Here is a 27334-nt window from a genome sequence, read left to right on the forward strand (position 1 = left end):
CTGAAATTATCATAGGATATGTCCTTACAGCTGTAGACTTGGAGCTAGGAGCCCCAGATGAGAGAGAATGTGCAATGTTTATCTTCCTGGATCCAGGCCATGTCACTCAATATGACCATTTCTGCTTCCATCTGTTTGCCTGTGAGTCTCATGATTACATCTTTCTTTACAGCTGAGTACTATTCCACAGAATGTATGTACTACCACATTTTCATTATCTATTCATCAACCGAAGGACGTTTACATTGTTTCCATTTCTTAGCTATTGTGATTAGAGCAGTGAAGTGGGATGCGGAGTCCTTTGGCTATATGCCAAGGGCCAGTATAGCTGGGTCATATGGTAGATTCTTGGTTTTTGTTTTTTGTTTGTTTGTTTGTTTGTTTGTTTTTTGCATTTTGAGAATTATTTGCACTAATTTCCAAAGTGACTACACCGGTTTGAAATCTCACTGACAGTAGCTGAGGCTCCCTTGCCCCCACATCCCCTCTAGGGTTTGTTGTTGGTTGTTTCTCTGATCTTTGTCATTACGACTGGGGTAAGATGAAATCTCAAAGTTGACTTTTTGCATTACCTAATTTCTAGGGACAATGATCATTGTTTGAGATATTTCTTATGTTATATTATATGTCATATTTCTTATATATGTTTTTCAAAAGCATTCTTTACTGAGCCATACATTTTAATGTTGTTGTAGAAGGGTCATGTGATTCTTTTTCCCAGTTAGAAGTTTGGAGAGAGGCTCTACCTTTTCTGCCTAAAGACATATATCTTCAACGCTGGGGGACTTTCTTTTATTGGTTTTGTTGTTATTTGTTTATTTTTTAAATGATTTTCTTTTCTGTGTTTGTTGTTTGTTTGTTGCCCTGCTCTGCTGCTGTAGAGCCTCATTTAGGCTCAGTGTGGCTCATTGCTCTGCCAGCAGTGAGAATGTGTCAAAAGACGTGTGCCTAGCCGGGCGGTGGTGGCGCACGCCTTTAATCCCAGCACTTGGGAGGCAGAGGCAGGCGGATTTCTGAGTTCGAGGCCAGCCTGGTCTACAGAGTGAGTTCCAGGACAGCCAAGGGCTACACAGAGAAACCCTGCCTCAAAAAACCAAAAAAAAAAAAAAAAAAAAAAAAAAAAAAAAAGACGTGTGCCATGGCCCAAAACCTCAGCAGTGCAACTCTACACACACACCTCAGCCTGAGTTTATTTTAGATTGTACGCCTGCTTTCCTCATACTTAAAGAATGTTTTCTTTTTTTTTTTATTAAGGTAAACTGTAATATATGTTTTCATATTTATTTTACTAATACTGATTTGTAGAGGATGAAACCAGAAGTGAATGCAGCAAGCTTTTTAACCTCATATAACTAACACCTTGTTGACAGAAATTTAAGTAGTTTTTCTTTTTTTTAAATTTTATTTACATTTCAGATGCCATCTCCTTTCCACATTTCCCCTCCCTAGAAAACCCCTGTCCCATGCCCCCCCTTTCCTTTTTGCTTTTATACAATTTTTTAAAAATGTTAATCAAAGGATTTATAAGTTTGGTAATGCTCAATCAGAAGCGTAACCCAATACCCAACCTAGATATAAAAACTATCTTTGACTGGTGGAGACCTGTGAACATCTGCCTCCATGCCCCCTCTCTCTTTCTCTCTCTCATCACCTAGCTTCTCCTCTCCTTCATCTTCTCTCCTTACTCCATCTCTTCCTCTCAGTACTCCTTCCCACTTAGCTCCTCCTACATATCACTCTTCCTGTTAAAGTAAAACTTTAAAGAATGTTTTCTATGAAGCAGTGTAGCATGTAACACCAGCAGTATCTGCATATGTGTCCAGTTTAAGTAGGTCCCTTGATTTTGTTAAGAGGTCCCTTGTACGGACTAAACCACTCATCTAGGTATACTCTGGGTTCACATAATGATGGAATTCTCTAGTGACAATCCTTAGAACATATCCCCAGTGATGCAGAGATGAACTGGAAGAGCAGATCATATTAACAGCTTATCATGAGGGAACCCTGGATGGTGTGACTGGGAACCTTGTCAAACGTTTCTCTATGTGCCTTACCATAGAAGGTGCTCAGCTGAAGTGTCATTCTTAAGATCCAGGCTCCTGCGATACCCCAAACCTCAATCCAAACCACAACACAGAGGGCAGTTCTCTTCAATTTCATTTATTATAAAATGCCAAGGTTTCTCTTGTCAGAGGTCATTCCTGGAACAATGGAATTTCGAAACTGGACAGGAAAACTTGCTTGAACAAAGTTTTCTTCTCTAGTAGATATGTATTTTGTCTAGTACTGCTTGACAAAATACATATCTTTTTAGGATACAGATTTTGATACAACTTGCTGGTGAATTCATAAAAGAAGGGCATCTAAACCACAAATGAATCCCAGGGTTCTACAAGTTTTCTGGGATATGCACTCTGTCTATCTGATCCTCTTCCTGTATAGAAAACATACTGTGTGCGATGTTTAAAACAAAATAGATGGAGTAGTTTAAAATGACTATAAATTAATATAAAATATAACCAAAGGAGGGGGAATCCTAAGCACTTGTTACAAGTTTCATTAATTCTTCATGTAATTCTGCTACAGATTCCAGTGTTAAAAACAGATCATTGGGGATTAGAGAGATGGTTCAGTGGCTACAAGCAAGTACTGCTCTTCTAGGGGACCTGAATTAGTTTCCCAGAATCCACGCATGGCAGCCCACAATCACTTCTAACTCAAGCTCTGAAGACCTCTGAAGACCTTTGACCTCTGCAGGTATCCACACTCACATGCATATGCTTCCATCCCCAAATGTCATCATCATCATCATCATCATCATCACCGCCACCATCATCATCGTCATCATCATCATCATCATAATATATCTTTAAAAACAGATTTTGAGGTTTCCATTTTTATGGGTTTAACACAAGCAGAAGGTATGAACATCCTTCACCACAATGTACCCAAGTGATAGATAAATGAGAATACGTGTCTTTATAAATTCCTTGTTGAACTCAAGAAGAATGTAGAGAATATTAAATTTAAGAAAAAATGATACCCCTCATCGGAATTGAAATTAGAACAAGGCCATAAAGCTATTGTCTCTGAGCTGACTGAGGGGCAGGAGAGGGGCCAGCCATCTATAGCATCTTTGTATCTTTGAGGGGTAGAAGATCCTTTCCTGCTGACAGGCACCAACTGCAGTGGATGAAAAGGCAGTGCCTCAGTTGCCAGGATTATTAACACCATCACAAAGTACTCTAAGTATAAGTGGTATTTTTTTCATGGGTATTATGATGTCCAGTTTCATGTTTACCTGATACAAGCTTGAGTCATTTTGACCAAAGGAACCTCAATGGAGAAAATGCCTCCACCAGATTAGCCTGTGGTACATTTTCATGATTGATGATTGATTTGTATGGCACCAACTCTCTGTGGGTGGTATCAACCCTGGGCTAGTGGTTCTCCGTGCTTTAAGAAATCAATCTAAGCAAACCTGGAGAAAGCAAGCCAGTAAACAACGTTCCTCTATGGCCTCTGAATCAGCTCTCTAGACTGTCACCTATTTGATTTCCTGCCCTGATTTTCCTCAGTGATGGATTAAAAACTATAAGGTGGAATAAAACCTTTCCTTCTCAGGCTGCCTTTGGTCATAATGTTTTATCACTGCAATAGAAAACCTAGTTAAGGCAGGCACCTTCCCACAGAACTGGGTCTCCTTGCCTCACCGGCTTTTGGTGGAAGTCCTAGCAGCCTCCTGCTCTTATTTTCTCCTGTAGATACAGCCATCTGAGTAAGTATGGCAATTAGGACCACCTTCACACATTTTTAGCTCCTTTTGATAAATAACATCCACCAGACATGATGGCCAAACTGTTAGATTTGCATCAAGAATGTTTGGCTGAAAAATCCTTGTGAGTGAGAACACGGCCATCAAGGCAAAATATGAATGAGAGACTTCTGGTAACTGTTCCGTTACCTGAAATAATCACAAAGAATACATAATGGAAGAAAGGACCTGGAAGCTGGTTTTTTTTTTTTTTTTTTGTTTGTTTGTTTGTTTTTTTCAGAGAATTCGGATACAATGTAGACTAAGAGCATAAGTCTGAAACATGGTTTAACAAGTCCAGGTTCCTATTCATCTTTATTCACAGGGAATGTTCCTAAGGTCTGTGTACAAAAGCTAACATCTGCATGTCAGAATCTGAAGCCATTTAAAAACACTAAAATTGTAAAAATTTTTAATTAGCAAAGTGGTCAGATAAAAATGGATGATGGTGACATCAGAAGGCTGTGACTCACTCCTTTTATGATTATGTTATACTGCCCTTTAAATCGTTATATCATTTAAAAACAACACTCATTCATCTTCACAATGTTCTAGCCTTCCTCAAGCTTAATCTTTCCATTTTTCACTTTTCTGACATGCATTGATTACGAGAAATTTCTCTATACTCTTCAAATCGATTTAGCTTTCTTTAAAGCATTGGGGGAAAATGCAGGCTTTTGATTCAGATGCTAAATGCTGGCTCTGCTAGGACTGCCACAAACTCTCAACAGGCACAGTATAAGCTTTTGCTGCCCCTGCTGAGGCAGATCCTTCTATCTCTGTGGGTTGGGAGCCTTGGGCAGCATGTGGCACTAAGCTTCCTTGTCTTACAGCCTTCTCGTAGCCCTCCACTTTTGTCATTGTCACATTGCAGTTATTGTACCTCACAACATGCCAAAGGTCTCCAAAGCCCCTTTGCCCAGCAGCCAGAAAACCCCCAACCTGGAGGTCTGTGCATTCAGTTACAGTCTGTGCTCCCTTGTGGTTTGTAACTGTCCTGTTCATTTAAGAAGTACTCTGATATCATCAGAGAAATCTTCTGTGGTGTTACAGACCAATCTGGAGGTAGGAGAAGGAAGATCATTGGAAGAAAAGACAAAGAAAAGTTACCCCTCCTCTCCTGGAAATGCAGGGATTCAGAGGGCAAGACCTCTATCCTGGCTATATAACCACATCATCACACTGAGGATTTGGACAAGATGGAGGCCCAGAACCAGGTTCACAGAAGGGACTGGCCTGTCAATCAAACCTAGCTTGCTGCTTGCCTTTCTACGACATGGTTTACAACTGCTTGTCCATTTTTAAATGGTCGATAAAATGTCAGAAGAACAGTTGTATATATTGCAAATGTGAAAACAGTACAAGATCCAAGTTTCAGTGCTCACAAATACAGTTGTATTGTATTTATGCTCCTTGGCTTTGTGTCGTAACTACTTCTGTAGCTACAAAGACAGAACTGAATAGCTGCAGCAGAGACTAGATGGTCCTTAGAGCCAAAACTGCTAAATATGTAGCTCTGTTTGGTTAAATATTGTCAGTCTCTGTCTAAGCTCTTTCAAAAATGAGGGACTAAGGGGCAAGTCAAAATGCCTGGAGCAGGTTGGAGCTGTAGGTAAATAGCTCCAAGCCAGTTGAGCTTTACTCATTGATATCTTTAACTAAATTTGTTAATTCCAGTGACCTTGATTCTCCCACAACTTACTATTCTGTGAGTGCTTATTTAAAAAAAAAAAAGCCATTTTTAAAGTATGAGATATGTAGCTTGCATTTTGAGAACTTTAAATGATTTCTGAGAACTCTGAAAGATTTTGAGAACAGTTGTGGCATTTTATTTTAATTTTTTGCAAGCATTCACATGAGTGAAGAGTCCTCTGTAAAAAGACTGTCTTTCAGAATTGTAGGTTCAAATCTATGTAAATAGAATTCCAGAGCCTATGCTGAGCTTTCAAAGGGAGAGGAATAACTGTTCTCTGTTCTTGGAGCCTGACATTTACATATTATTATTTTTTTATTGTGGGTCTTCAAACTTATTTTTACAAGACTAAGGGACATTATTTTATACAGTGTTCTTAAATACTTTTTGTGTATATGTGCTCTATTCATGTATATATCAGCATGCTTGTATACGGCAGAGGGGATGGTGAGTTTCTTCTATGGTTGTGGGGCACTGGGCTGTGAGAAGCAACTGAGTGCTTGGTCAAGCACGAGCTTGGAACCCTGGACCCTTATTGGACGGCAGGAGTTCAGCTCTGCTCCCAGGCCCTGGTTGTTTAGCTTCATTTAGCTTCAGCCCTCCAACAACCACTCCTACAGAGAGGTCTATGGACAACAACCAGGAGGAACAGGCCTCAGGCCCTAGAGAGATTTACATACTAATGAGGTCCCTGAAGGCCAGAGGGTGGAGCCAATTAAACCTTCTTCTCCAGCCCCTCTCCTCTTTCTCCCGCCCTATTTAACTCAGGTCTGCCCTGGGTTTTGGGGGAGTGCATCCAGATCTATCCACCATCTGCCATGACATTAAAGCCTGTAAAAACCCATGTTACTGGGTCCACACCATGAGGAACCATGGAGCCACAGCAGCCGTGCCTAACTCCCCCCTGGAGGAACCCTACTTCTCCAGCCACAATTACCTACAATGGTGGCTCTACATCTTAACCTTTGTGAGACAGAGTCTCTCTTTGAATCCAAAGTTTACTCTTTGGCTAAGCTAGCTAGCTAGGTACACCCATTTATCTGCCTCCCCAGGGCAAGAATCATAAATATGTATCACCGTTCTTGAGTTTTGATGTGGGTGTTGGGAAACTGGTATCTTTTTTTAAATAGTGTATCTTTTTTTAAATAGTGTATCCTTTTTTATATTTGATTCTTTTAAAGGTTTATTTATTTGTATGAGTACACTGTAGTTATCATCAGACACAACAGAAGAGGGCATCGGATCCCATTACAGATGGTTGTGAGCCACCACCTGGTTGCTGGGAATTGAACTCAGGATCTCTGGAAGAACAGTCAGTGCTCTTAACCTCTGAGCCATTTCTCCAGTCCCAGGTGCTGGGAAACTGAACTCAGGTCCTCATGATTATACAGCAAGGATTTTACTGATTGAGCCATTTCCCTATCTCCCAAGGTCTTTAAGGTTTTTGTTTGTTTGTTTGTTTGTTTGTTTTTGTTTTTTTGTTTTGGTTTTTTGTTTGGTTTTTTTGTTGTTTGGGTTTTTTTGTTTGTTTTTTTGTTTTGTTTTGTTTTGTTTTGTTTTGTTTTTAGAGCAGTCCCTATTGCCTAGATCCATAAAAATTACAATCACATTATTGTTCCTTAAAACTCAAACTCAAAATTTGGTTAACAAACAGCAAATGAAGTGCTTAATACGGCAGTGGCAGGGATAGTTGTGTGGTCCTGAGGCTGCACTGGGGGTGTTAGGATGATTGCCTGGCAGCGGAGGTGAGACTCTGAGAACATCAAGGTCTTATCTGTTAGGAAGGAGACTCCACCTCCCCAGGAATGGTGTAAGGCCTCAGGATGCATCATTCCAGGTTTTGATGTGGCAAAAGAGACAGCTGTAGTTATTTGAAGAAGAAAGAAATTGAAAACACAAAGTTAGCTGCTGTGTAGGAAATTGGGAGCTGAGCCCTTGGGAGACTCCCAGGACACCTACTGTCTGGGAGAACAGCCACCTCTTTCAGGCAGGTGAGAAATCAGAAAGTTGCCGGGGGATTTAGAAACCCATCCTGCCTCCTTATCAACTGCCTCCTACTTCCTAAGAAGCACTAAACTGCCATCGAAATTTGTCCTGACAAACATGTTTTTCTAGTGAAATTTGGTCAAATCATCTTTGCTTCACCCCTACTTTCTAAAATGGATCTAAATGGAATTATGTCAATGGTTAGACTGTAGCTGTAATAGATTTTCGGAAATGTCATTTTTAGATTTTTAGGTTTAAGGGAACATTTTCAGGAAAGAGATTAAAGAGCATGTGGAACTCAATCATCTGGGTCTGCTTCTTACTGCTGCTGTGGCTTACAACTAAAATGAGGTATCTTTCCATTCTTGAGGTCAGAACTGAAGTCATGAGTCTTACAAGGCTAAAATCAGTGTGTTGGCAGAGGTGTACTCCTTCTGAGGTTTGAGGGAAGAACCTTCCATCATACACTTTTCCCTGCTTCTAGAGGTTTCCCACATTCATTTGGCCACATCATTCTGACTTCAGATTCTCTTATGACATAATTTCCCTTGACATTGCCTTTATATATCCTTCCTATAAAGCTACAGATTTACAGGGGAAGGAGGGTGCTCAGTACATATCCAAAAATAATCCAAAAATAATCAGCTATCTCTGGATGCTTAAGCACATTTGCAAAATCTCTTCTACACACTAAAACACCTGCACAAGAAATATGACATTGATGTCTTTGCTAAAAAATGAAAGACATTATTCAGTCACCCAACTAGTGAAAAAATCATTAATTATATTCTATGTGCTAGGAAAAACATATATTCCTTGTTGAACATACATTCCTGTTATGAAAGAGAAAGGAGATAGAATTTGAAATAGTGTCTCGTCTCTTGGTGATAAAAAGGAATTAATTATTAAGTTCATTACTAAAAGCAGGAAGTGGAGCTGGTGGCACACACATGTAATCCACATCTAGGGGGTTGAAGTGAGTGTAAGTTTAAGTCTGGTCTAGACTATACAATGAGACTCTGTTGCAAATAAAACTCAAATCAAAATGACAGGAGGCACTTTAAATTTGTATTGGTAAGTGGATGAAGTTTGACTAGGATATACACTGTATGCTTCCAACTATACAGCATCCTGAGAAAGTGAAAATTTAGACAAAGTAAAAGTTCAGAGATTCCAAAGGATGGAGCATGGGGCAGAAGGTGTGAACAAAGTGGAGCCTCCGTTACTGCATTTATGAAGAATAGCTCTAAAATAGTTTGATGTTATAAATTACCTATAACAAACATTTTAATGCATGTATTCTTTTAACACTTTCTAGATTATTTCTGATAACATATTTCTAGCATAAGCCTTTGAGTCATTTATCACCTACAGCCCTTCCATGTGTGTTCATCACAGAGGGTGGCATTCTGACACTGACTGATTTGTAGCTCATTACAAGAGTTGTCTGTATTTCTTCTCTGTCTTCGTTTGTCTCATGCTCTTTCTTAACTGGGCACTGTGTAGGTAAATTTGCTCTTTGAACCATTGGACTTCAGGTCTTACACATTAAACTGAGCTTCCTTCCAAGTACACACATGCACACCCCTCCTCTCCACAGGAGATATCTGAATCTTGTGTGAGAGAATGAGGTACCCCACAAAAAAAATCAGTGAATGCTATAGTTAGAGTTTCCTCATGGTCCAGTTAAGAGCTGGCCACTTAACACCCACAGTGCACCACTGGGAAGTGTGTATAAAGCCATTCTTAATACTTTTTTAAAAGGGCTCTTACTCTAACACTGATAATTCATAATGTCTTTTCTATTTCTTTTTCTTTTCATGTTTATAGCTTATTTGGAGGTTGAAAACAATTTCTATTTTGGCTGGCATTTTGGTACTCATGGGTCAGTGTGGTCCATTAAGGACAATCAAGTTTTACAGAGACTTGGCACAGTTATGTGATAATTCCAGACATACTTGCACTTTGGAGAATTGTTATTTAGAAAATCCTTTAAAATAATTGTTTTGGCACATGTTGTTGATGCACAGGAGCATTAAATTTGGGGACACCGGGAGAAGAGAAAAGGTGATCTGAATCTTGCAGGTTCCATGATCATTCATTTATGACCCCAGGAGGCTCCCCTTGACCTTGGAGAAGTTCTTTACTAAGTACACCCATTACCAGTGTTGTCGAGGACCGAGTGCTTGGCCACTGTATAATCTAGCTGTAGGGTGATGCTATCCAGCCTAAAAAATAATCATGAAGAAGACTCAGTAATGAGATGAGAATTCGATTCCTATTTGCCACTGGGTTATGTAACAAACTTGTAGGCCTCAGTTGTAGTGCATGGTCTGCTTGCTTTGCTGGTGGGCAATGTATACTATTCCCTTACACCTCTACAAGGAAATCCCTTTGTGGAAGAGTGTTGCTCTCCTACCTGATGAGAACACAGGAGTCCTCCAATTCATACCTCAGCAAGCCCCCAATTGTCTCCTTGGGAGAATGAGTGTTCATACATATGCACAGAGGGAGGATTAGATTCAGTATGGAAGGCTTAAAGTCCAGTGGTTCAGTGAGCCAGTTCAGCTGCAGTTGTAGAGGCATCAAATGCCCTGTCAACAACAACAACAACAACAACAACAACAACAACAACAACAACACCCCAAGACTCCTTTAAAAGTAACATGGCGGCATGAGGAGCTAGCATTCACAGGGGGCTCTGTGAGACAGATGCTGAGCTATGTGTTTTGAGTATGCTAATTTGTTTTTTCCTTGGAAAATAAGAGGCCAGAGAGACTTTCTTGCTTTGGCTCCCTACCCCACCCACTGCAGGGGCTCTTATTTGGGGGTGACCCATACTGAGCCTAGTTCATCCCCTCCACCTGACATTTCTATGGTACCTCCTGTCGATATGCATCTCCCGTGGCTATAAAAGCACCTGGGTTACAATGAGACCATTGCAAAGATTTGCCATGAATGTGTCTGTACAGACCAGAAACTCTTGGATTCTTTCGCACTTCCTCTAAGTGTTTTTTTCACATTTAGGTCTATCCAATGTGCTCAGTTTCTGAGCCCCTAGGGTTCCTCAGCCATTGCTAGGTCATCAGACAGGGTAAAGACCCAGATCTCTCTCTACCCCAGTCCTCCACTTCTACAGTTATCCAGCTTCAAATAGCCATATTTGCATGCACAAATATTTGAGAAATTGCAATGACAATTAGCAGATGTACATTTTCTTTTTAAGATTATTTTAGATTGCTTCTTGAGCTGGAGAGCTGACTCAGCAGTTAGAGTGTGTGCTTCTCTTGCAGAGGACTTGAGTTTAGCACCCGTGACAGCTGGCTCACAACTGCCTATAACACGCACTCTGATCTGCAGCCCTCCATGGGCAACTGCAGTGACATGCATCCATCCCTACGCAAGTGCACACATGGAATTTAAAAATTAAAGATACTAAATGTTTTTTTTTTTTTTAAAATATGTCTTTTTATCATTTAATCTGAAGCAGAGGCCTCAAAACAGATAAGCTCGTCAACCAGGTAGACATAGAAAGAAATCGAGGTAGGTTTAAATTGTTTGAGGAGCTAACTTTTTCCCCTTCTGTGGCCCACCCAACAATTATTCCGGTCTTAGTGATTTGCTGTATTTCTCCATTTGCCATGTTTGCAGGTCTAAATTAGCTTGGGCCAGCATTCTAGAAGAGCATCTTTGAATATAATTAAAAACCATCATTTTGAACCATTTTGATAAAACCTAAATAAGCAGTTCTAAATGCCTGTATTTATTTATTTATTTTTGTTTATTGGTTCATGCGCTGTCTTCCATGAGGCTTTGGCTTGGGAGGAATTGAAAATCACTTGCTACTGTCATCAACTGAGGGAGTAGTTATCTGGAAAGGTCATGTTGCTGGATGTAGTGGGAGGATTCAGCAAGGTGAGGTGGATGCTTTTCCTCTGGAGCAGGGCAGCGCCACTGGAGAGATATGTGGAGAGGGGTGGGTTAAACGGGCATTTGTTGGCCATCACAGCATTCAGGGTAACTTGCGTGCCATTTGCAAAGCCCCTGACTCTTACTGGTTTGCTTGGGTGAGTTCTTTGACATCTCTTCTTGTAGTTTAAAGTCAATAAATGTTTTCAATCAGCTGCAACGGAGCTGGGGCTGTGTGGATTTATTTATTAACCAAGCAAATGACCTCACTGAACTCTTCCTGCAGTTTGGAAATAGCAACAGAGTGCCTGTGTCCAGTGGCTGAGTTGTTACTTCAAACCCGGTTTTAAAGGGGTGGTTGTTACTTTGTTCTCTCCTCTCACCCAAAGGTGGCAAGACGTGGATGGGAGAGAGCTATCTAAAATGATAAGTAAACCATGTTCTTATCCTAAATTCCTGAGGCAATCTCATGCAAAACTAAGGTGAATACAACCTTGAGAGGACCATTTCTTCTTTTCCTTCTGGAATCGCACCAGTTTTTATGGTGCAGAGATCTAAAATAGGGAGAGATGTAGAGCAAACAGGGAGAAATATAAAGCAAACACTGCCCATTTTAAACCTTCATTTAAATCAACAGTTTTGGGGGCTTTAAAAAAATGTCCACTTTTCAGGCCTTGAGAGATTTAGGTCAGTGAGTAAGAATAGTCAGTGCTCTTGCCGAGGACTGGAGTTCAATTCTCAGCACCCACATTGGAAGGTTCATAACTGTGTGTAACTCTAACTCTAAGGGGATCTAATACCCTTTTTAGGTTTCCCTTTGAAGAACCACTCTGAAAGCACTCATGTGCATACATGTGTGTCTTATATAAGCATGGTGTGCACACTCACATAAATAGAAGTCAAAAAGTATTTTAAAAATGTTAAAGTCCACTCCTATTTTACTACTTCACATCTACTGTTACTGGAAGCACATTAAATACTGAAATTTTTCTTTTCTCTCAGATATGAGATTAAGTATGTTTTAGATCACAGTTGAGCAACATCCTTCAATCTGACATTTGAGTCTTTTGATTTTTTTTTTAATTTTAGGCTTCGTGTCATGAATAGATAATTCCCCTGAAGACATCATTACTTAAAACATAAGGAAGCAAAGCCTTTCGACAAATCAAGCTTGCTACGTTCCTCTTCCCAGACCTGCCAGTTCTCATCTCTTAATTACTGAGCTTCAACCTGAGGGTCCTTGAACTGCTCGATCTGCCTTTCTTTCAGAAGGTGACTTTAAAAAATAAAACAAATGTCTATAAAGATATCCACACTGGAAACAAGACTTAATTTCTTCTCATACTTATTCTTTTTCCTTATGGACCTACTGTGATTCAGTTTCATAATAGTAGATTTTTAAGGTTGAGAACATCTATTCAACTCATTTTTGCTAGGACAAAGAGATGTGGAGATAAAAAGTGAGCATCTAATGGATAAGAGCAGACTTCTGACCATCACTGCACGGTATGTTTCCACTTTGGAAGAGTAAAGGAAGCAGAGGGGAAGCAGGCTGAGGCTAGGTGAAATACACCATAGAAAAGAAGCATAGTTGAGCCACAGCCAATGGCAGGAGCCTAGGAAAAGACCTGGGATGCCTGTGCATCTGGGGCATACTGCGATTTCCTTTTGCTTATTACTCTAGCACATCTTTGAGTAACAGTTTGAGGTCTCTGTGTTCAAGCAGCACTGGCCAGAGGGTGTGGCCAGCTCCTTCTTGATTATAAGGGGCACTTAACAGACCAGTGGGACATGTTATTTCTTCCCAGTCCACAAATTTTCTTTATCAGATGGGCCCCTGAGCTGTGTATGACAATGGGCTGGCAGTTGTGTGCTTGCGATGTGGCCCAGGGCTCAGGAACCTGGTGCCTGAGTTGGTGCCTGAGTCTGGCTACTTGCTGCTTGAATAATTTTGTGCAGATGACATTTCTGCACCTAGTTTTCACATCTTTGAATGATACCAGCCCTTTCCATTATTAGACGAATTAAGTCTATGGGTACAAACAGAACACTATGGTGATGCTCCATGGAAAGCAACCATGAAGAAAGAAGTGGCCTTCTAAAGAAAAAGGGTGAGGACTTTGAAATCCAGAGACTGGATCTCAGTTTGGTCACCTCAACAATTGGGAACCCCAGTTTCTTTATTTCTAAAACAGGTCAAGGTTACTCACTACTGTTAGTCATTTCATAAGGTTGCTTCAGAGATGGGACATTATGTAAGTAAAACCTCAGACCTTGAAAATTACCAGCTTTCCAATCCCCTTGCCAAATACTTTCCTAAAGGCGGTGTATGATGGAGCCATGAGTGAAAATTCACAACTGTTTCTCTGCTTTGAACTGCTATAACAAAATACCATAGCCTGTATGCTTACAAAATACAGAGGTTTTTATTTATTTATCCTTGTTGGTGTTTTGTTTCTTTGACTCACAGTTTGAAGGTCTAAAGCCCCTCTGTTGGTGTTTCCTTGGGTCTGATGAGGTAAAGTCAAAATGGTAGGAGTGTGCACAGAAGGGCTTATAAAATGAGAAAACCAAAGGCCTGGATGAGCTGAACCTTGCTTGGTCTTTCCTAACACCTTATTCTAAAGGAAACTAACTCACCATGTGACCCAACTTTAATCCCCTCTGACGGTGATGCCCAAGATATCTGATGACCTCCCCCAAGGCCTCACCTCTTACTACTGGACCCCAGCTTCCAAGCCGCCAACACAGGCAATGTTTGGGGCATAGTCAGCCACAGGACATGGCTTTTGTGAGACAGACAGTACTGCTTTGAAGGGAACTGCAGGAAGAGAGCCTGTAAGGCGTGAACACTCTGGCCTTCGTAGGATGGTTGAGGAAGGGGGAGACTTTACAGCCTGTATGCTTCATTTTTTAACAGCTGCAGGTTTTAAAGCGACCGCTGTCCACTGTCCTGATGGCTCAGAGCGCTTGCCCTCTCTGCTGTCCTTTCAAATTAAATTCATTACTCCACAAGATGTCTGTGCTTCCCAGAAATGACGCAAGTGCTGTGTGCCCTGTACAAGGCCGGACATTTGACTCTCTGGATCTGAGTGAGCCAGGCCCTGCCTACTTCAAGTCCTATCAGCCCTTTCTTCTTTCTGAGCAGAAGCAGAGGGGACGCAACAACTATATGAATAATCTTTAGAAAAAGAAAACAAGTCTTACAAACCCTTTAAAGAATCTTTAAAGAATTTAATAGCCTTGCCAAAACACATTTAAAATGTAATCCCTCTCACTGCTATTTGTCAAAATGTGTCACATCTGACCATTCCAAGGATAAAAACCAGGCCTTTCTCAGATGCGGAGAAGCTCAACAAAGGATTCAGACTAATAAGCCGTTGTCCACTCTCTGCCTCCCATCTCAAACAAGCATCCAATTCTTTCTAACCAAATTCAATCGGAGCTGCAGTTTCTTCCTGTATCACAACAGTGAGTTCAAAGTAGGTAACATGGCGGTTGGTGGAACCAAGGGGACTTCATCTGTTAGGGCAGGGGGTGGAGATGGGGTGGCCAGTGGGATAGAAGGCATGGAAATGGAAGTGTACAGTCAGTGACTCAGCATCTGCTATGCTGCTTGAATTTCATTTTAAAGGGGATAGCATATGCCAGTTGTTGTTTGTAACCAAGGAGATAGCCACTGTTACCTTCCCCTCTGTTAAAGAAGCAGGCCTGGAAAGGAAAACTATAAAGGTGCCCTGTAGTGGTGCTAATAACAATAAGAATACATGGAGGTGGATATAGGTGCAGTATTCACATGGCAGTCTGTGAGGAAAGATCAGGCGCCCCATCGGAGTGGAGTAAATGAGAATGTGAAGGACACAAGCTCTGAGAAACTTAAATGTCACCAGCCAGCCATGTGGATGGGTGTGTTTCTGCTGAGAAACGCCTTTCTGGAAACAAGCTGGCCACTATGCACAATGCAGGCAATGAGAAGCAAACAAACCTGTAGGCAGTGTTATGCGGTGGGCGTCGGGCAAGAACCGCCATGAGGTCATTTTATTTCAGTGACTGTTGATCCATTCTCAATGCATCTAAGCCACCCCCCTCCTTCACCAAAGAGTCCTTCTTCCATTGAAGTCATTGCAAAGGCAATGATGGCCTTGCTGGCTAGGAGCAGGGCCTCTTGCTTATTAAATTGTAGGTGGGCTGCACAATGACTGTAAAGGAAGTTATTCCAGCTTTACAAAAGGGGGTACTGAAGCACAGAGACAAAAGTTTGTTAGCGCTTAGTACACTAATAATTGCATAGTGTGTAAGTGGCCAGCTAGGATTCTAGGCAGAGCCCGGAGGGCACTGTTTACTTCTGTTCCACCTTAGAATCCTTGGGCTGAAGAAGGGACGACAACTCTCTGTACATGGCTAGCAACTGGTCTACTCACAGCTCTCCCTGCTCTCTGTGTTTGTGCTTTCCTTAAGATGGCTTTAGCTTCCTCACGTTATAAGGCAGCTTCCAATGGTATGTATTTCTAGAAGTAAAAAGGGAAGCTGGAAGTTTAAGATATGTACAAGATACGAACTCCCACTGTATTTGATTGTTTGTAGAGTCATGGAATTGTTCTAGACTCAAGGAGAGAGAATATATCATTTGACTTCTCATAGGAGCAATGTCAAAGAAATGTTAGCTTTATTTAGCATACTGAATAAACCAAGGATAAGGATACAGGCTTTAGCTGCTATACTGTATTACATCAAAACTAGTACCGACTCCTGATCCACTTCTCAGCTGCTGCATTTAGCATTGCACTACAGTGACTAGCCTCTGAACCTATTGAAGGCCTGGATCATACCTTATTTGTTGTCAATTAGATGTATTAAGGAGAGCATAGCCAAGACTGTATGTATGTTGAAGGAAAAAAATTAAACAACTCCAGTTCTGCTTCTGGCTTACTGTTCTGAAAAGCAATAGTGAATATTTCAACCCAGGATAAGGTTTTTGTGCTTAAAAGTGCAGCCTACAAAAGGCCTGGGGTTACACTGGGATCTCAAAAGCCCAATGTAGTCACTGGCTAGTTAATAAAGACTTTCTATGGACTTAAATCCGTGTCCAAATTGTCTTCTGTGGTTGATACTCTACAATACTTGGTTGTACCAGCTCATAATCCCAAATATTCAGAAAGCTGAAGCAGGAAGATTGGAAACTCAAGATCTACCTAGCTATAGAGTGAGTTCAAGGCCAGTGGGGATAGCTTAGTGAGACCGCTGTGTCAAATATTTTGAGAGGATGGTGATATAGCTTGGCAGCAGAATGCTTGCGTAGCATGCATTGCAACCTCGGCCCAGTCTCCAGCACAGAGAGTGGGAGGAGAAAGCTTCGAGAGTCATCAGACAAATGTGATGTTGTTGATCTTAAGGATGAAGGGGCCACACATCAAGGACTACAGAAGCTTCTAGTTGCTGGAAAAGGATTTTTCTTAGAGTCTCCAAGAGAAATACAACCATATTGACAAGTTGCTTTTGCCCAGTGAGACTTGGATTGGATTATCAACCTATAGAACTATAAGATAATATTGTCTTAAACCACTGAGTTTGTGGGAATTTTTTGCCACGGCCTCAGTAAAATAGCATAGGTGGTCAAATTTGGGAAGACGTTGTGAGCAGGGAAATTTGGCAAACTTTTGAAAGGTCACTGTTAGCACGGAAAAAGTAGGGCAGGAAGATGTTGAAATTTGAAAACATCAAGGAATGTTTTGCTATTTCTAGGCTGTGTGATAACCTACCCAGATGTGCATCAAAAGTCAAAGCCAGATTACCCATCTGCAATCATAGTACTGGGGGGCTAAGGCATGAGAATTGCCATGAATTCAAGGCTAGCCTGGGCTACATAGTTCCAGGCAAGCCTGAACTGCCGAGTAAGGTCCTTTCACAAAAGAAAAAGAAAAAAAAAAGAAAGAAAGGAATAAAGAAAAAGGTCAGAGGCATAAAACAGTACCACGCAGCATTTGTTAAATCCGCCAGTGAAGCCAGAGGCTAAAAGAGTTCTCTGGATTTTTCTCTGAAGTGTTAGTGAAACTGTCTGCACTATTTTATCTGTATGGTTTTAAGTTCTTTAAGTCAGCAGAGAAAGCAGATAGAATCTGCTGCTTCCACACGGCTCATCACCTGAACTCACCCTGGGGCTCTATAGTCCCTCTAACTGCATTAGACGACTCCAGTGGTTTCTTCTCTTTAGGGTTTTCTGAATGAAAAATGATTTGATTAGAAAAGGTATAAGTGCATACAAGGAGTGAGAAAGTAACAGAGATCAGAGTTAGACAGATAGGACAATACACACACACACACACACACACACACACACACACCCACTCTCCCTATACACACATTTATCCATTAACATATGTTTAGCTGAGGATATATAGACACCCAACACTTGTCATGTTAGAGACCCAGCTACGAATGAGGTAGGTGAGGTTTCTGTGGAGCTCACAGCTTGTGGGAAGATATAGACATGCAACCAAGCAATTTATAGCACAGTAGAAAACCTAAGTTGCTAACAAAGATGCAGAAAGGGCAGTGATTCCACCTGTGAATGAATATGTCAGGGAGGCATTGTGAACAACAAGCTTTATTCTCAAGGTGTGGTCCCTGCATCCCAACCCTGTGCAAACCTTGGGAGACTGGTAGACATACACAGCCTCAAACACACATAAGCAGACTTGAAACTGTGGATGAGACCTGAAATCTCTGTTTCATTCTCTTGTCAGTGATCAGACACATGCTGGAGTTCATTAGAAATCAGAGCCTCATGGCCACACGTCCCAGGCAGCACTCCAGGCTGGTGCTGTGGCCTCATGTCACATGATGCTGATTTAGTTGGGCTTTCTCTCATTAGTATACTGTGATTATAGGCACCTCTGTGCTGAGGCATGAAGCATTAAGTTAGGTACTATGGGCTAAGGAGAGGGCAATGGGGCTCTTACAGGCAGTGTGCAAACACTCCATGAATAAAGGAGCCTGGGAACCTAAGTAAGAGTAACAAAATGTACACAAACTTCCCTGGTATAGAATAAGCTCATAGCTGCAGATGTAGACGTTTACTTCTGTGTTTCTTAAATGTGAGTGTACATAGACATATCTGAGAATGTTGTAGAAACTGACATGTGTTTAGCGGGTGGGGGCCAAGAGTACATGTCTAATTAGCTCAGTGATGCTTGTGATGTTGGTCCGTGAAACTGCCGGCTTGTTATTCCCAGCTTTCCCTGAACATACATATCCAGAGTAGATGGAAACTGCACGAGAACATAGCTATCCGTTAGCAGCAGGGCCCACGCAAAGGCATCTAATCCACTTTGTACTGATGTGGATGGAGGTTGCTAGATGGGTATGCTTGGAGGGTAGGGAGAAAAGTTGCAGCCTACACAACCTTCCAGCCAGCTCTTCTGGTTAATAGCCATCAAGGTCGCATGCTTTTAGCTCTCAGCAATATCACCCTCCCTCTGTCGATCCATCCCTCCCTTCCAGCTCCAGCCAATCTCCCTGAGTGCATCCTGGGCCAGGGCAACAGACCAGCTCATTAAGTGACCACTGGAGCTCTCAGTACAGTGCCAGCCAGCCAGAGAGGCGCTGGCCGAGGACAAGGCCTCCTCCTGGGGCCTGTGCCCCTCTTCCCACCTTTCCTTGCTGGCTGCTGGCCTCCTTGAGGCCTGCAGCAGTGTCACTCTGCAGCAGCCCCTGGCACTTGGCTTGCACTTCTGGGCGCTGTCCATGGTTGCAGCATCTTTCAGCGCACCGCGTCAGGAGGCCACCGCGGGGCTCTGCGATTGGCCAAGGAGCCCCTCGCCACCCCCACCAGCTGCCCCGCGTCAGGCCCCCCGAGGCGCGTGCCAGCAGGCGAGTGGCGGTCCCTGGGCTCCCGGGAGGCACACCCACTTTCCTTATTAGGACAGAGTTAGAGCTGGAGCTGCCGCGGGGCGTGGGCTGGGCAAGCCGCCCGCCCAGAGGAAGCAAGGAGGACTCAGTCCGGGCCGGCCCGCCTAGGGAGCGGCTGGTCCCTGCGCAGAGCGACCACTTTCTGGAGATCCTGCTCAAGTCCCCGCAGCTCACCTCTCTCGGCGCGCTCTCCATCCGGACCCCTGGTCCCAGTCCCTAGCAGAGACATGGAAGAATTTTTGCAACGCGCCAAATCTAAACTGGTAAATTGAAGCTGCAGGGGTGCGTGTGGATGTCTGCGTGTGGGTGTGTGCTACTGGAATCCGGGAGGGAAGGGTGTGTGCGGCAGAGGAGGATAAGGAGGATGAAAACAACTTTGCGGATTACTTGACTGTGTGTGCAAGGGGTGCCAGCAAAGAACCTCCGCAACTGTAGAATCAGCGATCTTCCGCCGCAGTAAGGCAAGGTGCAGAGGTGAGGTGGTGAGGCCTGTCTCAACTGATGTGACTGGTCTCCTGAGCCTCAGTCCTGAGAGTTTGTGCTCGAAGGACAGTGGGTGAAGGAGGGTGGTGATCCTCCGGGAGGAAAAAAAGTCCAGCCTTCCCCAGATGCAAGACCTGTAGGTGTGAAAAGGAAGACCGCAGCCCTGGGACAGTACTTAGGCTGGGAGTGGCAAAGCCCTTCTTCTGAGGGTCAGGACTCTGACTGGATCAGGGTGGCAACCCTCAGAGCCTGTTCAGAGCAGAACTTAGAGGCATTCCAGGGAATCCTGACTGCTCTCCCTTCCACACCCTGGGCGGAAGGGGGTAGCCTCAAACTATGGGGTTAATGGGGCTGAGGGAGGAGCCCCGCATGATGGTCTTGTGTGTGTGACTGTCTGAAAATGTAAACAACAAACTGTAATCTCACTGTGTTTCCACACTTGCCACCCCTTTTGAACAGGAGAGGCACTTTTCTCTAGTGTGGCGATAATAATAATAATAATAATAATAATAATAATAATAATAATAATAATAAAGGAAATGTTTCAGGCTTGGCACTTAAAAACCAAAAGCTAGGCTCATTTAGAAAGTGTATCTTTTGTGAAGACCGGAAGTACCTTTATGGGTTTGGCACAAGAGAAAATGTCTAATGTATGATGCCTGTCACCTTTAAACCCTCATGGAAGCAGCCACTGAAGTCTGTCGAGGTGGTGCCTCCAAAATAAGGCAGGATGTCTCCCTACCAACAAAGGGCAGGTAGGGCCATACTCAGGGTGAAGCTGGAAGTGCAGCTTTAGAGCATCAAGTGTAGGTATCTTTTCTTTCTTTCCCTCTTTCTTTTAAAAACGGGGGCCACTGAAGTGGATTAAAGCTGATACTTTGTTTCTTACCTTTAGTCCACCCCTACCTCCTGCCTGGCAACCAGCAGTGTTTGGGAGGATTAGTTTCAGATTTGAGAAAGTGTCTGATCACTTCTATGGGTTTTAACTCCTTACAAGTTTTACTAAAATACATTGGAAAACGAAAAGAAAGCTATTTATTTACTGCAGAAATTTAGTAACTGCTTTGCGTTGCTACTGACATCAGCACCCACCGCTCACCTAGGAATGGGAGAAAGATGTTGGAAAGGTAAAGTCAATCTTGGCAGCATGTGGTATGTGTCTGTGTGTCGGTGGATAATGACCAAGTGTGATCGCAGAGTCTGGGACAGAGGCTGCTGACCACCACATGTGTTGTCTCGGTTTCTAACAGTAATGTTCAGATTGTGTGGTCTGCTGTGAGTCTCACCTCAGAACAATTCCTGGCATGGAGATTCTCTTTCAGCATCAGCAGCTGAAAGGAAGGTCTAATTTATTGTCTGAGCCCCTTCATTAGACGAGCAATTGCTCTACATCATTAAAAAAAAAAAAAAAAAAAAAAGAACTGGAAAAAGGAGGTTGTTTGAAATTGTTGCCAGCTTCCTGCATTAGCCAGAGGAACAATTATAGCTAAATTGGTCTTTTCGTAGAATAGGCTTCCGGCTAGAAATCACAATTAACCTCTCTCATTCAGCTGCCACAAATATGTGGTCACTTTTGGCCATCACACATTTCTCCTAATAAATATTTTCAGTAATAAAATTCATACTTAATATACAATATTCAAGAAGAAGCAATGCTTTACTTTATATCGGTTGTTCTCAACCTGTGAGTAGCGATCCCTTTAGGGGTTGCATATCAGATATCTACTTTACAATTCATACCAGAAGCAAAATTACAATTATGAAGTAGTAACAGAAATAATTTTACGTCTGAAGGCCACCACAACGTGAGGAACTGTATTAAAGTGTTGCAGCCTTAGGAGAAGAACCACCACTTTAGGTGATGTTTTCGTTGGAGAAATGTGTCTGCCATCATGCCTTTCATTTATGAGAAGTTTATTCATAGTAAAATGGTAGGCTTTCTGAAATTCCATGCTCTGAGAATCGTCTGGGAAGCATTTTAAGGAAAAGAAATTTATGGTTCCGATTTTTGTACTTTTGTTAGATCCATAATTAGAATAGAGTTGTGGATAAGCTGTTTTCTATTCAAAGTTAATATAGATGGATCTATGTGATACTTAAAACCGCCTGATTACCAGATTTTCCTTTTGTTTTGTTATTTATTTTGGTATATTGTAGCTGTATCTTTGAATGGTTTAAAATAGTTGAGGTTCTTTTTGAGGTCTAAACACGGGCTGGCCACTGTCAGGAGGTAATGAGGAGTCTAGGCCGTGAGATGGAGTTGCTCTGTGCCGTGGTTATATTCTCCAAGAACCAAAACTTTGGAGTTCTGAGCCTAGTCAGACCTGCCATCCCAGCAACTAGCGATGTGGAAGCAGGAGAATCACAAGTGTGAGGCCTGCCCGGGCTACAGAATGAGTTCAAGACAGCCTGAAAACCTTGGTGAGACAGGATTTCAAAGAACAGAGCTCATATGAGGCCTCAGTCCAATTCCTAGCGCTGTAAAACAAACCAACAAACAAGACACTTTGGAGAGATTCGCCTGCTTTCCCCTCTTAAGACCATTTGTTGTTTGTCATTATTGAGAGGAGATCACCTCCATTCTAGGCCAGGCCCTGGATTAAAGTAGAAGAAGATGAGTCCAGTAGGAGGTTGAGAGCAAAGAGCAAGCCAAGGGCAATCGCAGCCAAGGGGTGATACTTCAAAATCTCCATGAGAATCCAACTATGCTTCTGCTCTGGATAGCCACTGCTGGACATTAAGATGGAAAGGAGGAGGCATTTTTCTTCTCTTTGCCAGCATCCTCTGGCTCTTCCTCCACCTGTTCGTGCAGAAACAGAAACCAAATCCTGTTCAGATCAGCCTTTTAGGCTTCACCTTGCTTTCTGTTCTGTTAACTATTTGCATGTCCATGTCTTTATTATATACAGTATTCCTACGTAAGAGAGGTTGAAGAAGAAAGGTAAGGAAGAAGGAATTTCTGCCTGTGATTTGGAAAATTGTCCTCAGGTTCACAGAATTCCCCTCAGAAAAGTATTCAGGTCAAGAACTAATTCATGGAAGTAAACTTCACGTTATCATGAACTTTGGGGAAAGAATTATAACTGAGGGATAACCTGTGGGTGAATAGAGAGCCCTGGAATATGGCTGGCAAGAAGCTGGCGTCTCCAAATTGGGTAGACCAGTTGCTGAGCCTCCTGTACATCCAGACACCACCAGCTGATGCGATTCACACAGCTGCTGGTGGGTGGAGACCACTGGGCGGGTGGAGACCCGCCCACACAGGGTCATGAGTCAGCCTAGGAGGGTCATCTGCTGCTTCTGGAAAGATAGGACACATCTGATATCTGAGGAATGCTGTTTGTAAAGAGAATGTGGAGTCATGTCTGCAGACCAGGGGCACATCTGCCACGTCAGCCGTGACAGCTGAGGCACTCATGTCCGCAGTGGGACTTTGTTGATACACAGACTTCTAAAGGAGAAAAATGCAGTGCGGGCTGAAAGTTAGTGTATGCGCAGGGATATATAACACTGGGATGAGAAAGAGACTCAACTCTTTCTGAACAGATGCCTTGGAAAGAAGCGCCATGCACAGGCGCGCATGCGCAAATGCACACACATCTGTGTGTGGAGGTCAGAGGACAATTTGCGGGAGTTAGCCCTCTCCTTTCCCTATGTGGGTCCCAGAGATCAAACTGAGGTTTGTCATCCTTTACCCACTGATTCATTTCTCGGAACCCTAAAAAGAAATTTTTTAAAAAGCATTTGGGAAAGGACCACAGTGGTGAGGGGCAGCAATAATGGAGAAGCTACACAGCCTATTCATACGGGAGCTGAAAGTATTCTGATCCAGGCTCACAGGATTGGCTTCCACCACACTACAAACCAGGCAGGTGTTAGGAATCACTTCCCTGGTTTGAGTTTTTGAGGTAGGGTCTCTTGTAGCCCAGGATAGCTTTGAGGTTTTGAAACTCTGCCTCCCAGTCTCTGGGATTACAGTCATAACTCTAGCATTCCTGGCTCGAGTCACTGCTTTTTGCTCATAGCATTTGTGAACAGGAAACTCCGGCTTCTAAGCCAATTCTGTGAGTACAGTATCATCTGCTTGTGGGCCAGTGAGAAATGAGCCCTTGGCTAGGGTAAAAAGTCATCTCCGTTTCTCACTGTGGAATCCAGACCAGCAGCTGAAAATTGCTTTAGCCTCAGGACCTTAGAAAAACAATCAGACCAGACCTTTTCCTGGTAACCGGATGTCAGAGTACAGTGGTTTGTCTCAAAGAAAAGCGGTGTTCATTGCCATACACACAGCAGCTTGGGTCCTAGAGGACATGTGATCAATGGACAGGGTGCTTTTCAGTCTGTGGATTGGGAGATATTTTATGTCACCTAAAGAAAGCTGTCAGGTTTGGTGTAGCCTGCTTGCTGCTAAGCACTGTTTATTTGAGTGGATATTGCTGTTATTTTGAGTTTGGAGCTCAAATCTGGGGCACTTTTGCAAGGCATGGTGTCTTAGTGAAGAAAGCGCTTGCTTTCTGGCACTCCCCCTTTCCAGGGTTCCATCTTAACAGGAAGGAATGGGAGTAGGATGGTGGGGCTGAAAGAAAGCTGTAAAAGAGGAGAGAGCTGATAGGCAACGAACACAACATGGCTTTGGTCATTGACTCTTCCTGGCCCCTGGGCTGACTGGAGAGCCACGGAGTTTGTAGTCTTTTGGAGAAAACTGAGAAGAAGCCAGACTGGTTAGGACGGAGGCGGCATTCACGTGGACCTTGACATACATAGCACCTCTGGGTCCGGGCAATACACAATCTACACAGCCATGTGGCTCCCCTATCTGAGTTACCGAAAAAGCCTGTTCATAGTCTCTGGCATCATCCCAGACCCATTTCTTTGGACTTTGGGTTTTGGTCCTCAGAGAGGGGGGAGGTATTCTTCCTGAGGGACTTAGAGGCAAATAGAGCTCTATATTGCCCTGAAAAGTTAGACCTACAGAGGCAGAACTAGAAAAACCTAGGTAGCTTTAAAGCCGAGAAATATATAATGACATTTACTTTGTGGGTTCATTGTGCAGTCGAAATGAGATGCCTGTGGCTCTTAGCATAGAACTCAGAGCGATGCATGACTCCTCCCTCCTCTCATCCCCAAGCTGCTCTTCTTCTATAGAACACTGTGATAATGAAGGACACTGTCAAACATCCAGTTTATCCATCTGAAAACAGCCTCTCCTTCACCCTTGACTGCAATGACCAGCATACTGGGATTCTACAATAGCTCCCATGCTGCTGGCTGCAAAGAAGCCTCAAATGGATCTGGCACACAGAGCTGAAAGCATCTTCTATCCACCCTCCACCCTTTCCCACTTAAAACCTTGAGCATTGCTTTAGCCTCTCAACTAATTTCTCCATCTTAAAACCTTGTAGTTACTTCCCATTGCTCTTAGAGTATGAATAACATTCTTAGCTCAACAAAGCTATTACCCGCTTCTGGATCCTTCGCCTTTACCTTTGGCTTAAGTAGCAGCTGCCACTTCTTCAAATGAGTTCATGAAAGGAAATCATCCTTGCCTACCCTGCTCACTCCTTGACTATACACCAGCTTTTTAAAACTATGCTTTTAGACCTTGTATCTTAGTTTGTCATTATACTGGGCATGTTTGATTGATGCCAGTGTGCTAAGAGTAGGGAGTGGGGCCTCCATAGGATCTTTGCTTAGCATTGTATATCTGGAACCTGTCGTGGTGCTAGATGCTTGTATATGTCTTTTTAGAATGAACGAAGCCATAAATAGTCCTGGTCAAACCATGTCAGAATGAAGTGGCCCAATAAAACTGAAGAGCTGGATGGCCAAAGTTACATTCTCTCAGGTCTAAATCTGGAGCAGGACTGGTTAACAGTCTGAAAGATGCCGGGTTCATTGGCAAGAAGGTGGGGAGCTATGCATTGCTTTGCCTATAGTAACACAAAATGTCCTTACAATGCTAGCTATTATCCCAAGGTGTTTGGGATATGTAAATATTGACAGAACCAAAGCATGGGAGAGGAAGGCGGAGGGAAAATATGTAAGGCAAATCTTTGTAGAAACACAACTAGTAAGTGAATGGATAATGGAATTGTTAGAGCCAGACTTCCATAGTGTGGTTTGAAGAGTAATAGTTAAATGGCTCCAATCCTTGCTGGTCTAGCCTGTTCTCTGCACATGTACTATTACTAATACCATGAGAGGGATTGGCTGGGAAGACTTTCAGTATCCCAGAGAGTAAGAGCAATGGTACCATATTTTTTGGGTGGGTCAGAGGCATCCGGACTTAGCACTGTACACCTCATACACGGAACAAATTCATGAAAAGTTCTGAATCAGTTCTTGTCCAGCCACTGGGATTCCACTTGGATTGCAGCAGGGCATAAGGGTGGTCATCCACTTCATGTAACTCTCAGGATGTGACCTGAATTTCCCAGGAATGCTGATGACCTTATAGTGGAAAAGACTACACATCTTTGCATTCATGTGCAAAATTCGTATATTTTTGTACATGTAATATTCCATGTTTTGGAGCCAAGCACAATGATATTTAATTTCCTAAGCTTAATATCTTAGGAATAAATTTTTCTTTGTAGTTTTCATTTTTACTCCTTTTAAAATAAGAGGTATCTTTATTATGATTTGGTTTATTCTTATGACTCCTGGCAAGAAGACATAAACATACTTTACACTAACATATCTGGGATTGAATATATTTTGGCAATGAATTATGTTTAGCTAGGGTCCACTTGCTTACATCTGAGAGCTAGATTTTTTTTTTTAGTAAAAAGATAACTTGGAAGAGCCCTTCAAACCGGTAGCTGAAATAGATATGGACACAATCAAAAGCTTGTGTTCTTATTCTCGGTGGCTGCTGACCTCCCTAAGGACACCAAGGGGCACACAATTGTGCATCTGAGACCTTGCACTGTAAGTGTGAGGCAACCATGGGAGAAGCTACTTACCCTAAATAAGAACTTAGATATCCCAGGTCCATGAGTTCTGGGGTTGGAAGCCTCTTGGGCAGCCTTCTGCTCCACATTTCTTGTGCAGTGCAACATCGTGGCTGTGTGTGGGTTCTGCAGCCAGATGTCTGATTGCAGAGACCGACTCTGACATTGCCAGCTAATAGCCACACCATCTTGAGAACTTTGTCTTCTTGAGTCTTGGTTTTTTGTTTGTTTTTGTGTGGTTTTTTTGTTTTTTGTTTTTTTTTTAATTTGGAAAGTGAGACCAAGAAGAGAATCTCCGTTCTAAACCTGCAGCTGGTGGGCACATGTCAAAATGAAGCCATGGTCTCCATCCTTGGTACTAGAAAGGTGGCAAGGGCCACTAGTGGACAAGAAAGCCTGTTCATTGTCACAGAGAAACCCTGTTCTGTGTCACAGACAACCCTGTTCCCTGTCACAGAAATGGGAACAATTCTTATGTTACTTTATTTCAACCAGAATATCTGCTGTAGCTTTACGAGGGATTTGCTTTGTTTAACACTATAGTGGCCTGGAGATAGAGAAGGTTACAACTCTGTGCTGTGTATCTTATAT

At 42.7% G+C, this 27334-nt stretch overlaps 1 protein-coding gene across 8 annotated transcripts in view; it reads left to right on the plus strand.

Annotated features, from left to right (window-relative positions):
• Positions 1–19338: 19338 nt before the first annotated feature.
• The window catches only part of Prune2 (prune homolog 2 with BCH domain), a 276004-nt gene continuing 268008 nt past the window's right edge, over positions 19339–27334 (plus strand). For 4 of the 8 annotated variants that reach the window (XM_034498361.2, XM_034498357.2, XM_076918240.1 and 1 more), the window contains exon 1: positions 19373–19573. In XM_034498361.2, coding sequence (XP_034354252.2) covers positions 19538–19573 — 36 coding nt within the window. In that variant the 5' untranslated portion in view covers positions 19373–19537. Of the gene's footprint in view, positions 19574–27334 lie in introns of all 8 variants that reach the window. The other 4 variants (XM_076918245.1, XM_076918227.1, XM_076918232.1 and 1 more) reach the window with 4 other exon arrangements.

This window comes from Arvicanthis niloticus, chromosome 1 (assembly GCF_011762505.2).
Source record: "Arvicanthis niloticus isolate mArvNil1 chromosome 1, mArvNil1.pat.X, whole genome shotgun sequence".
NCBI classification, from domain to species: Eukaryota; Metazoa; Chordata; class Mammalia; order Rodentia; family Muridae; genus Arvicanthis; species Arvicanthis niloticus.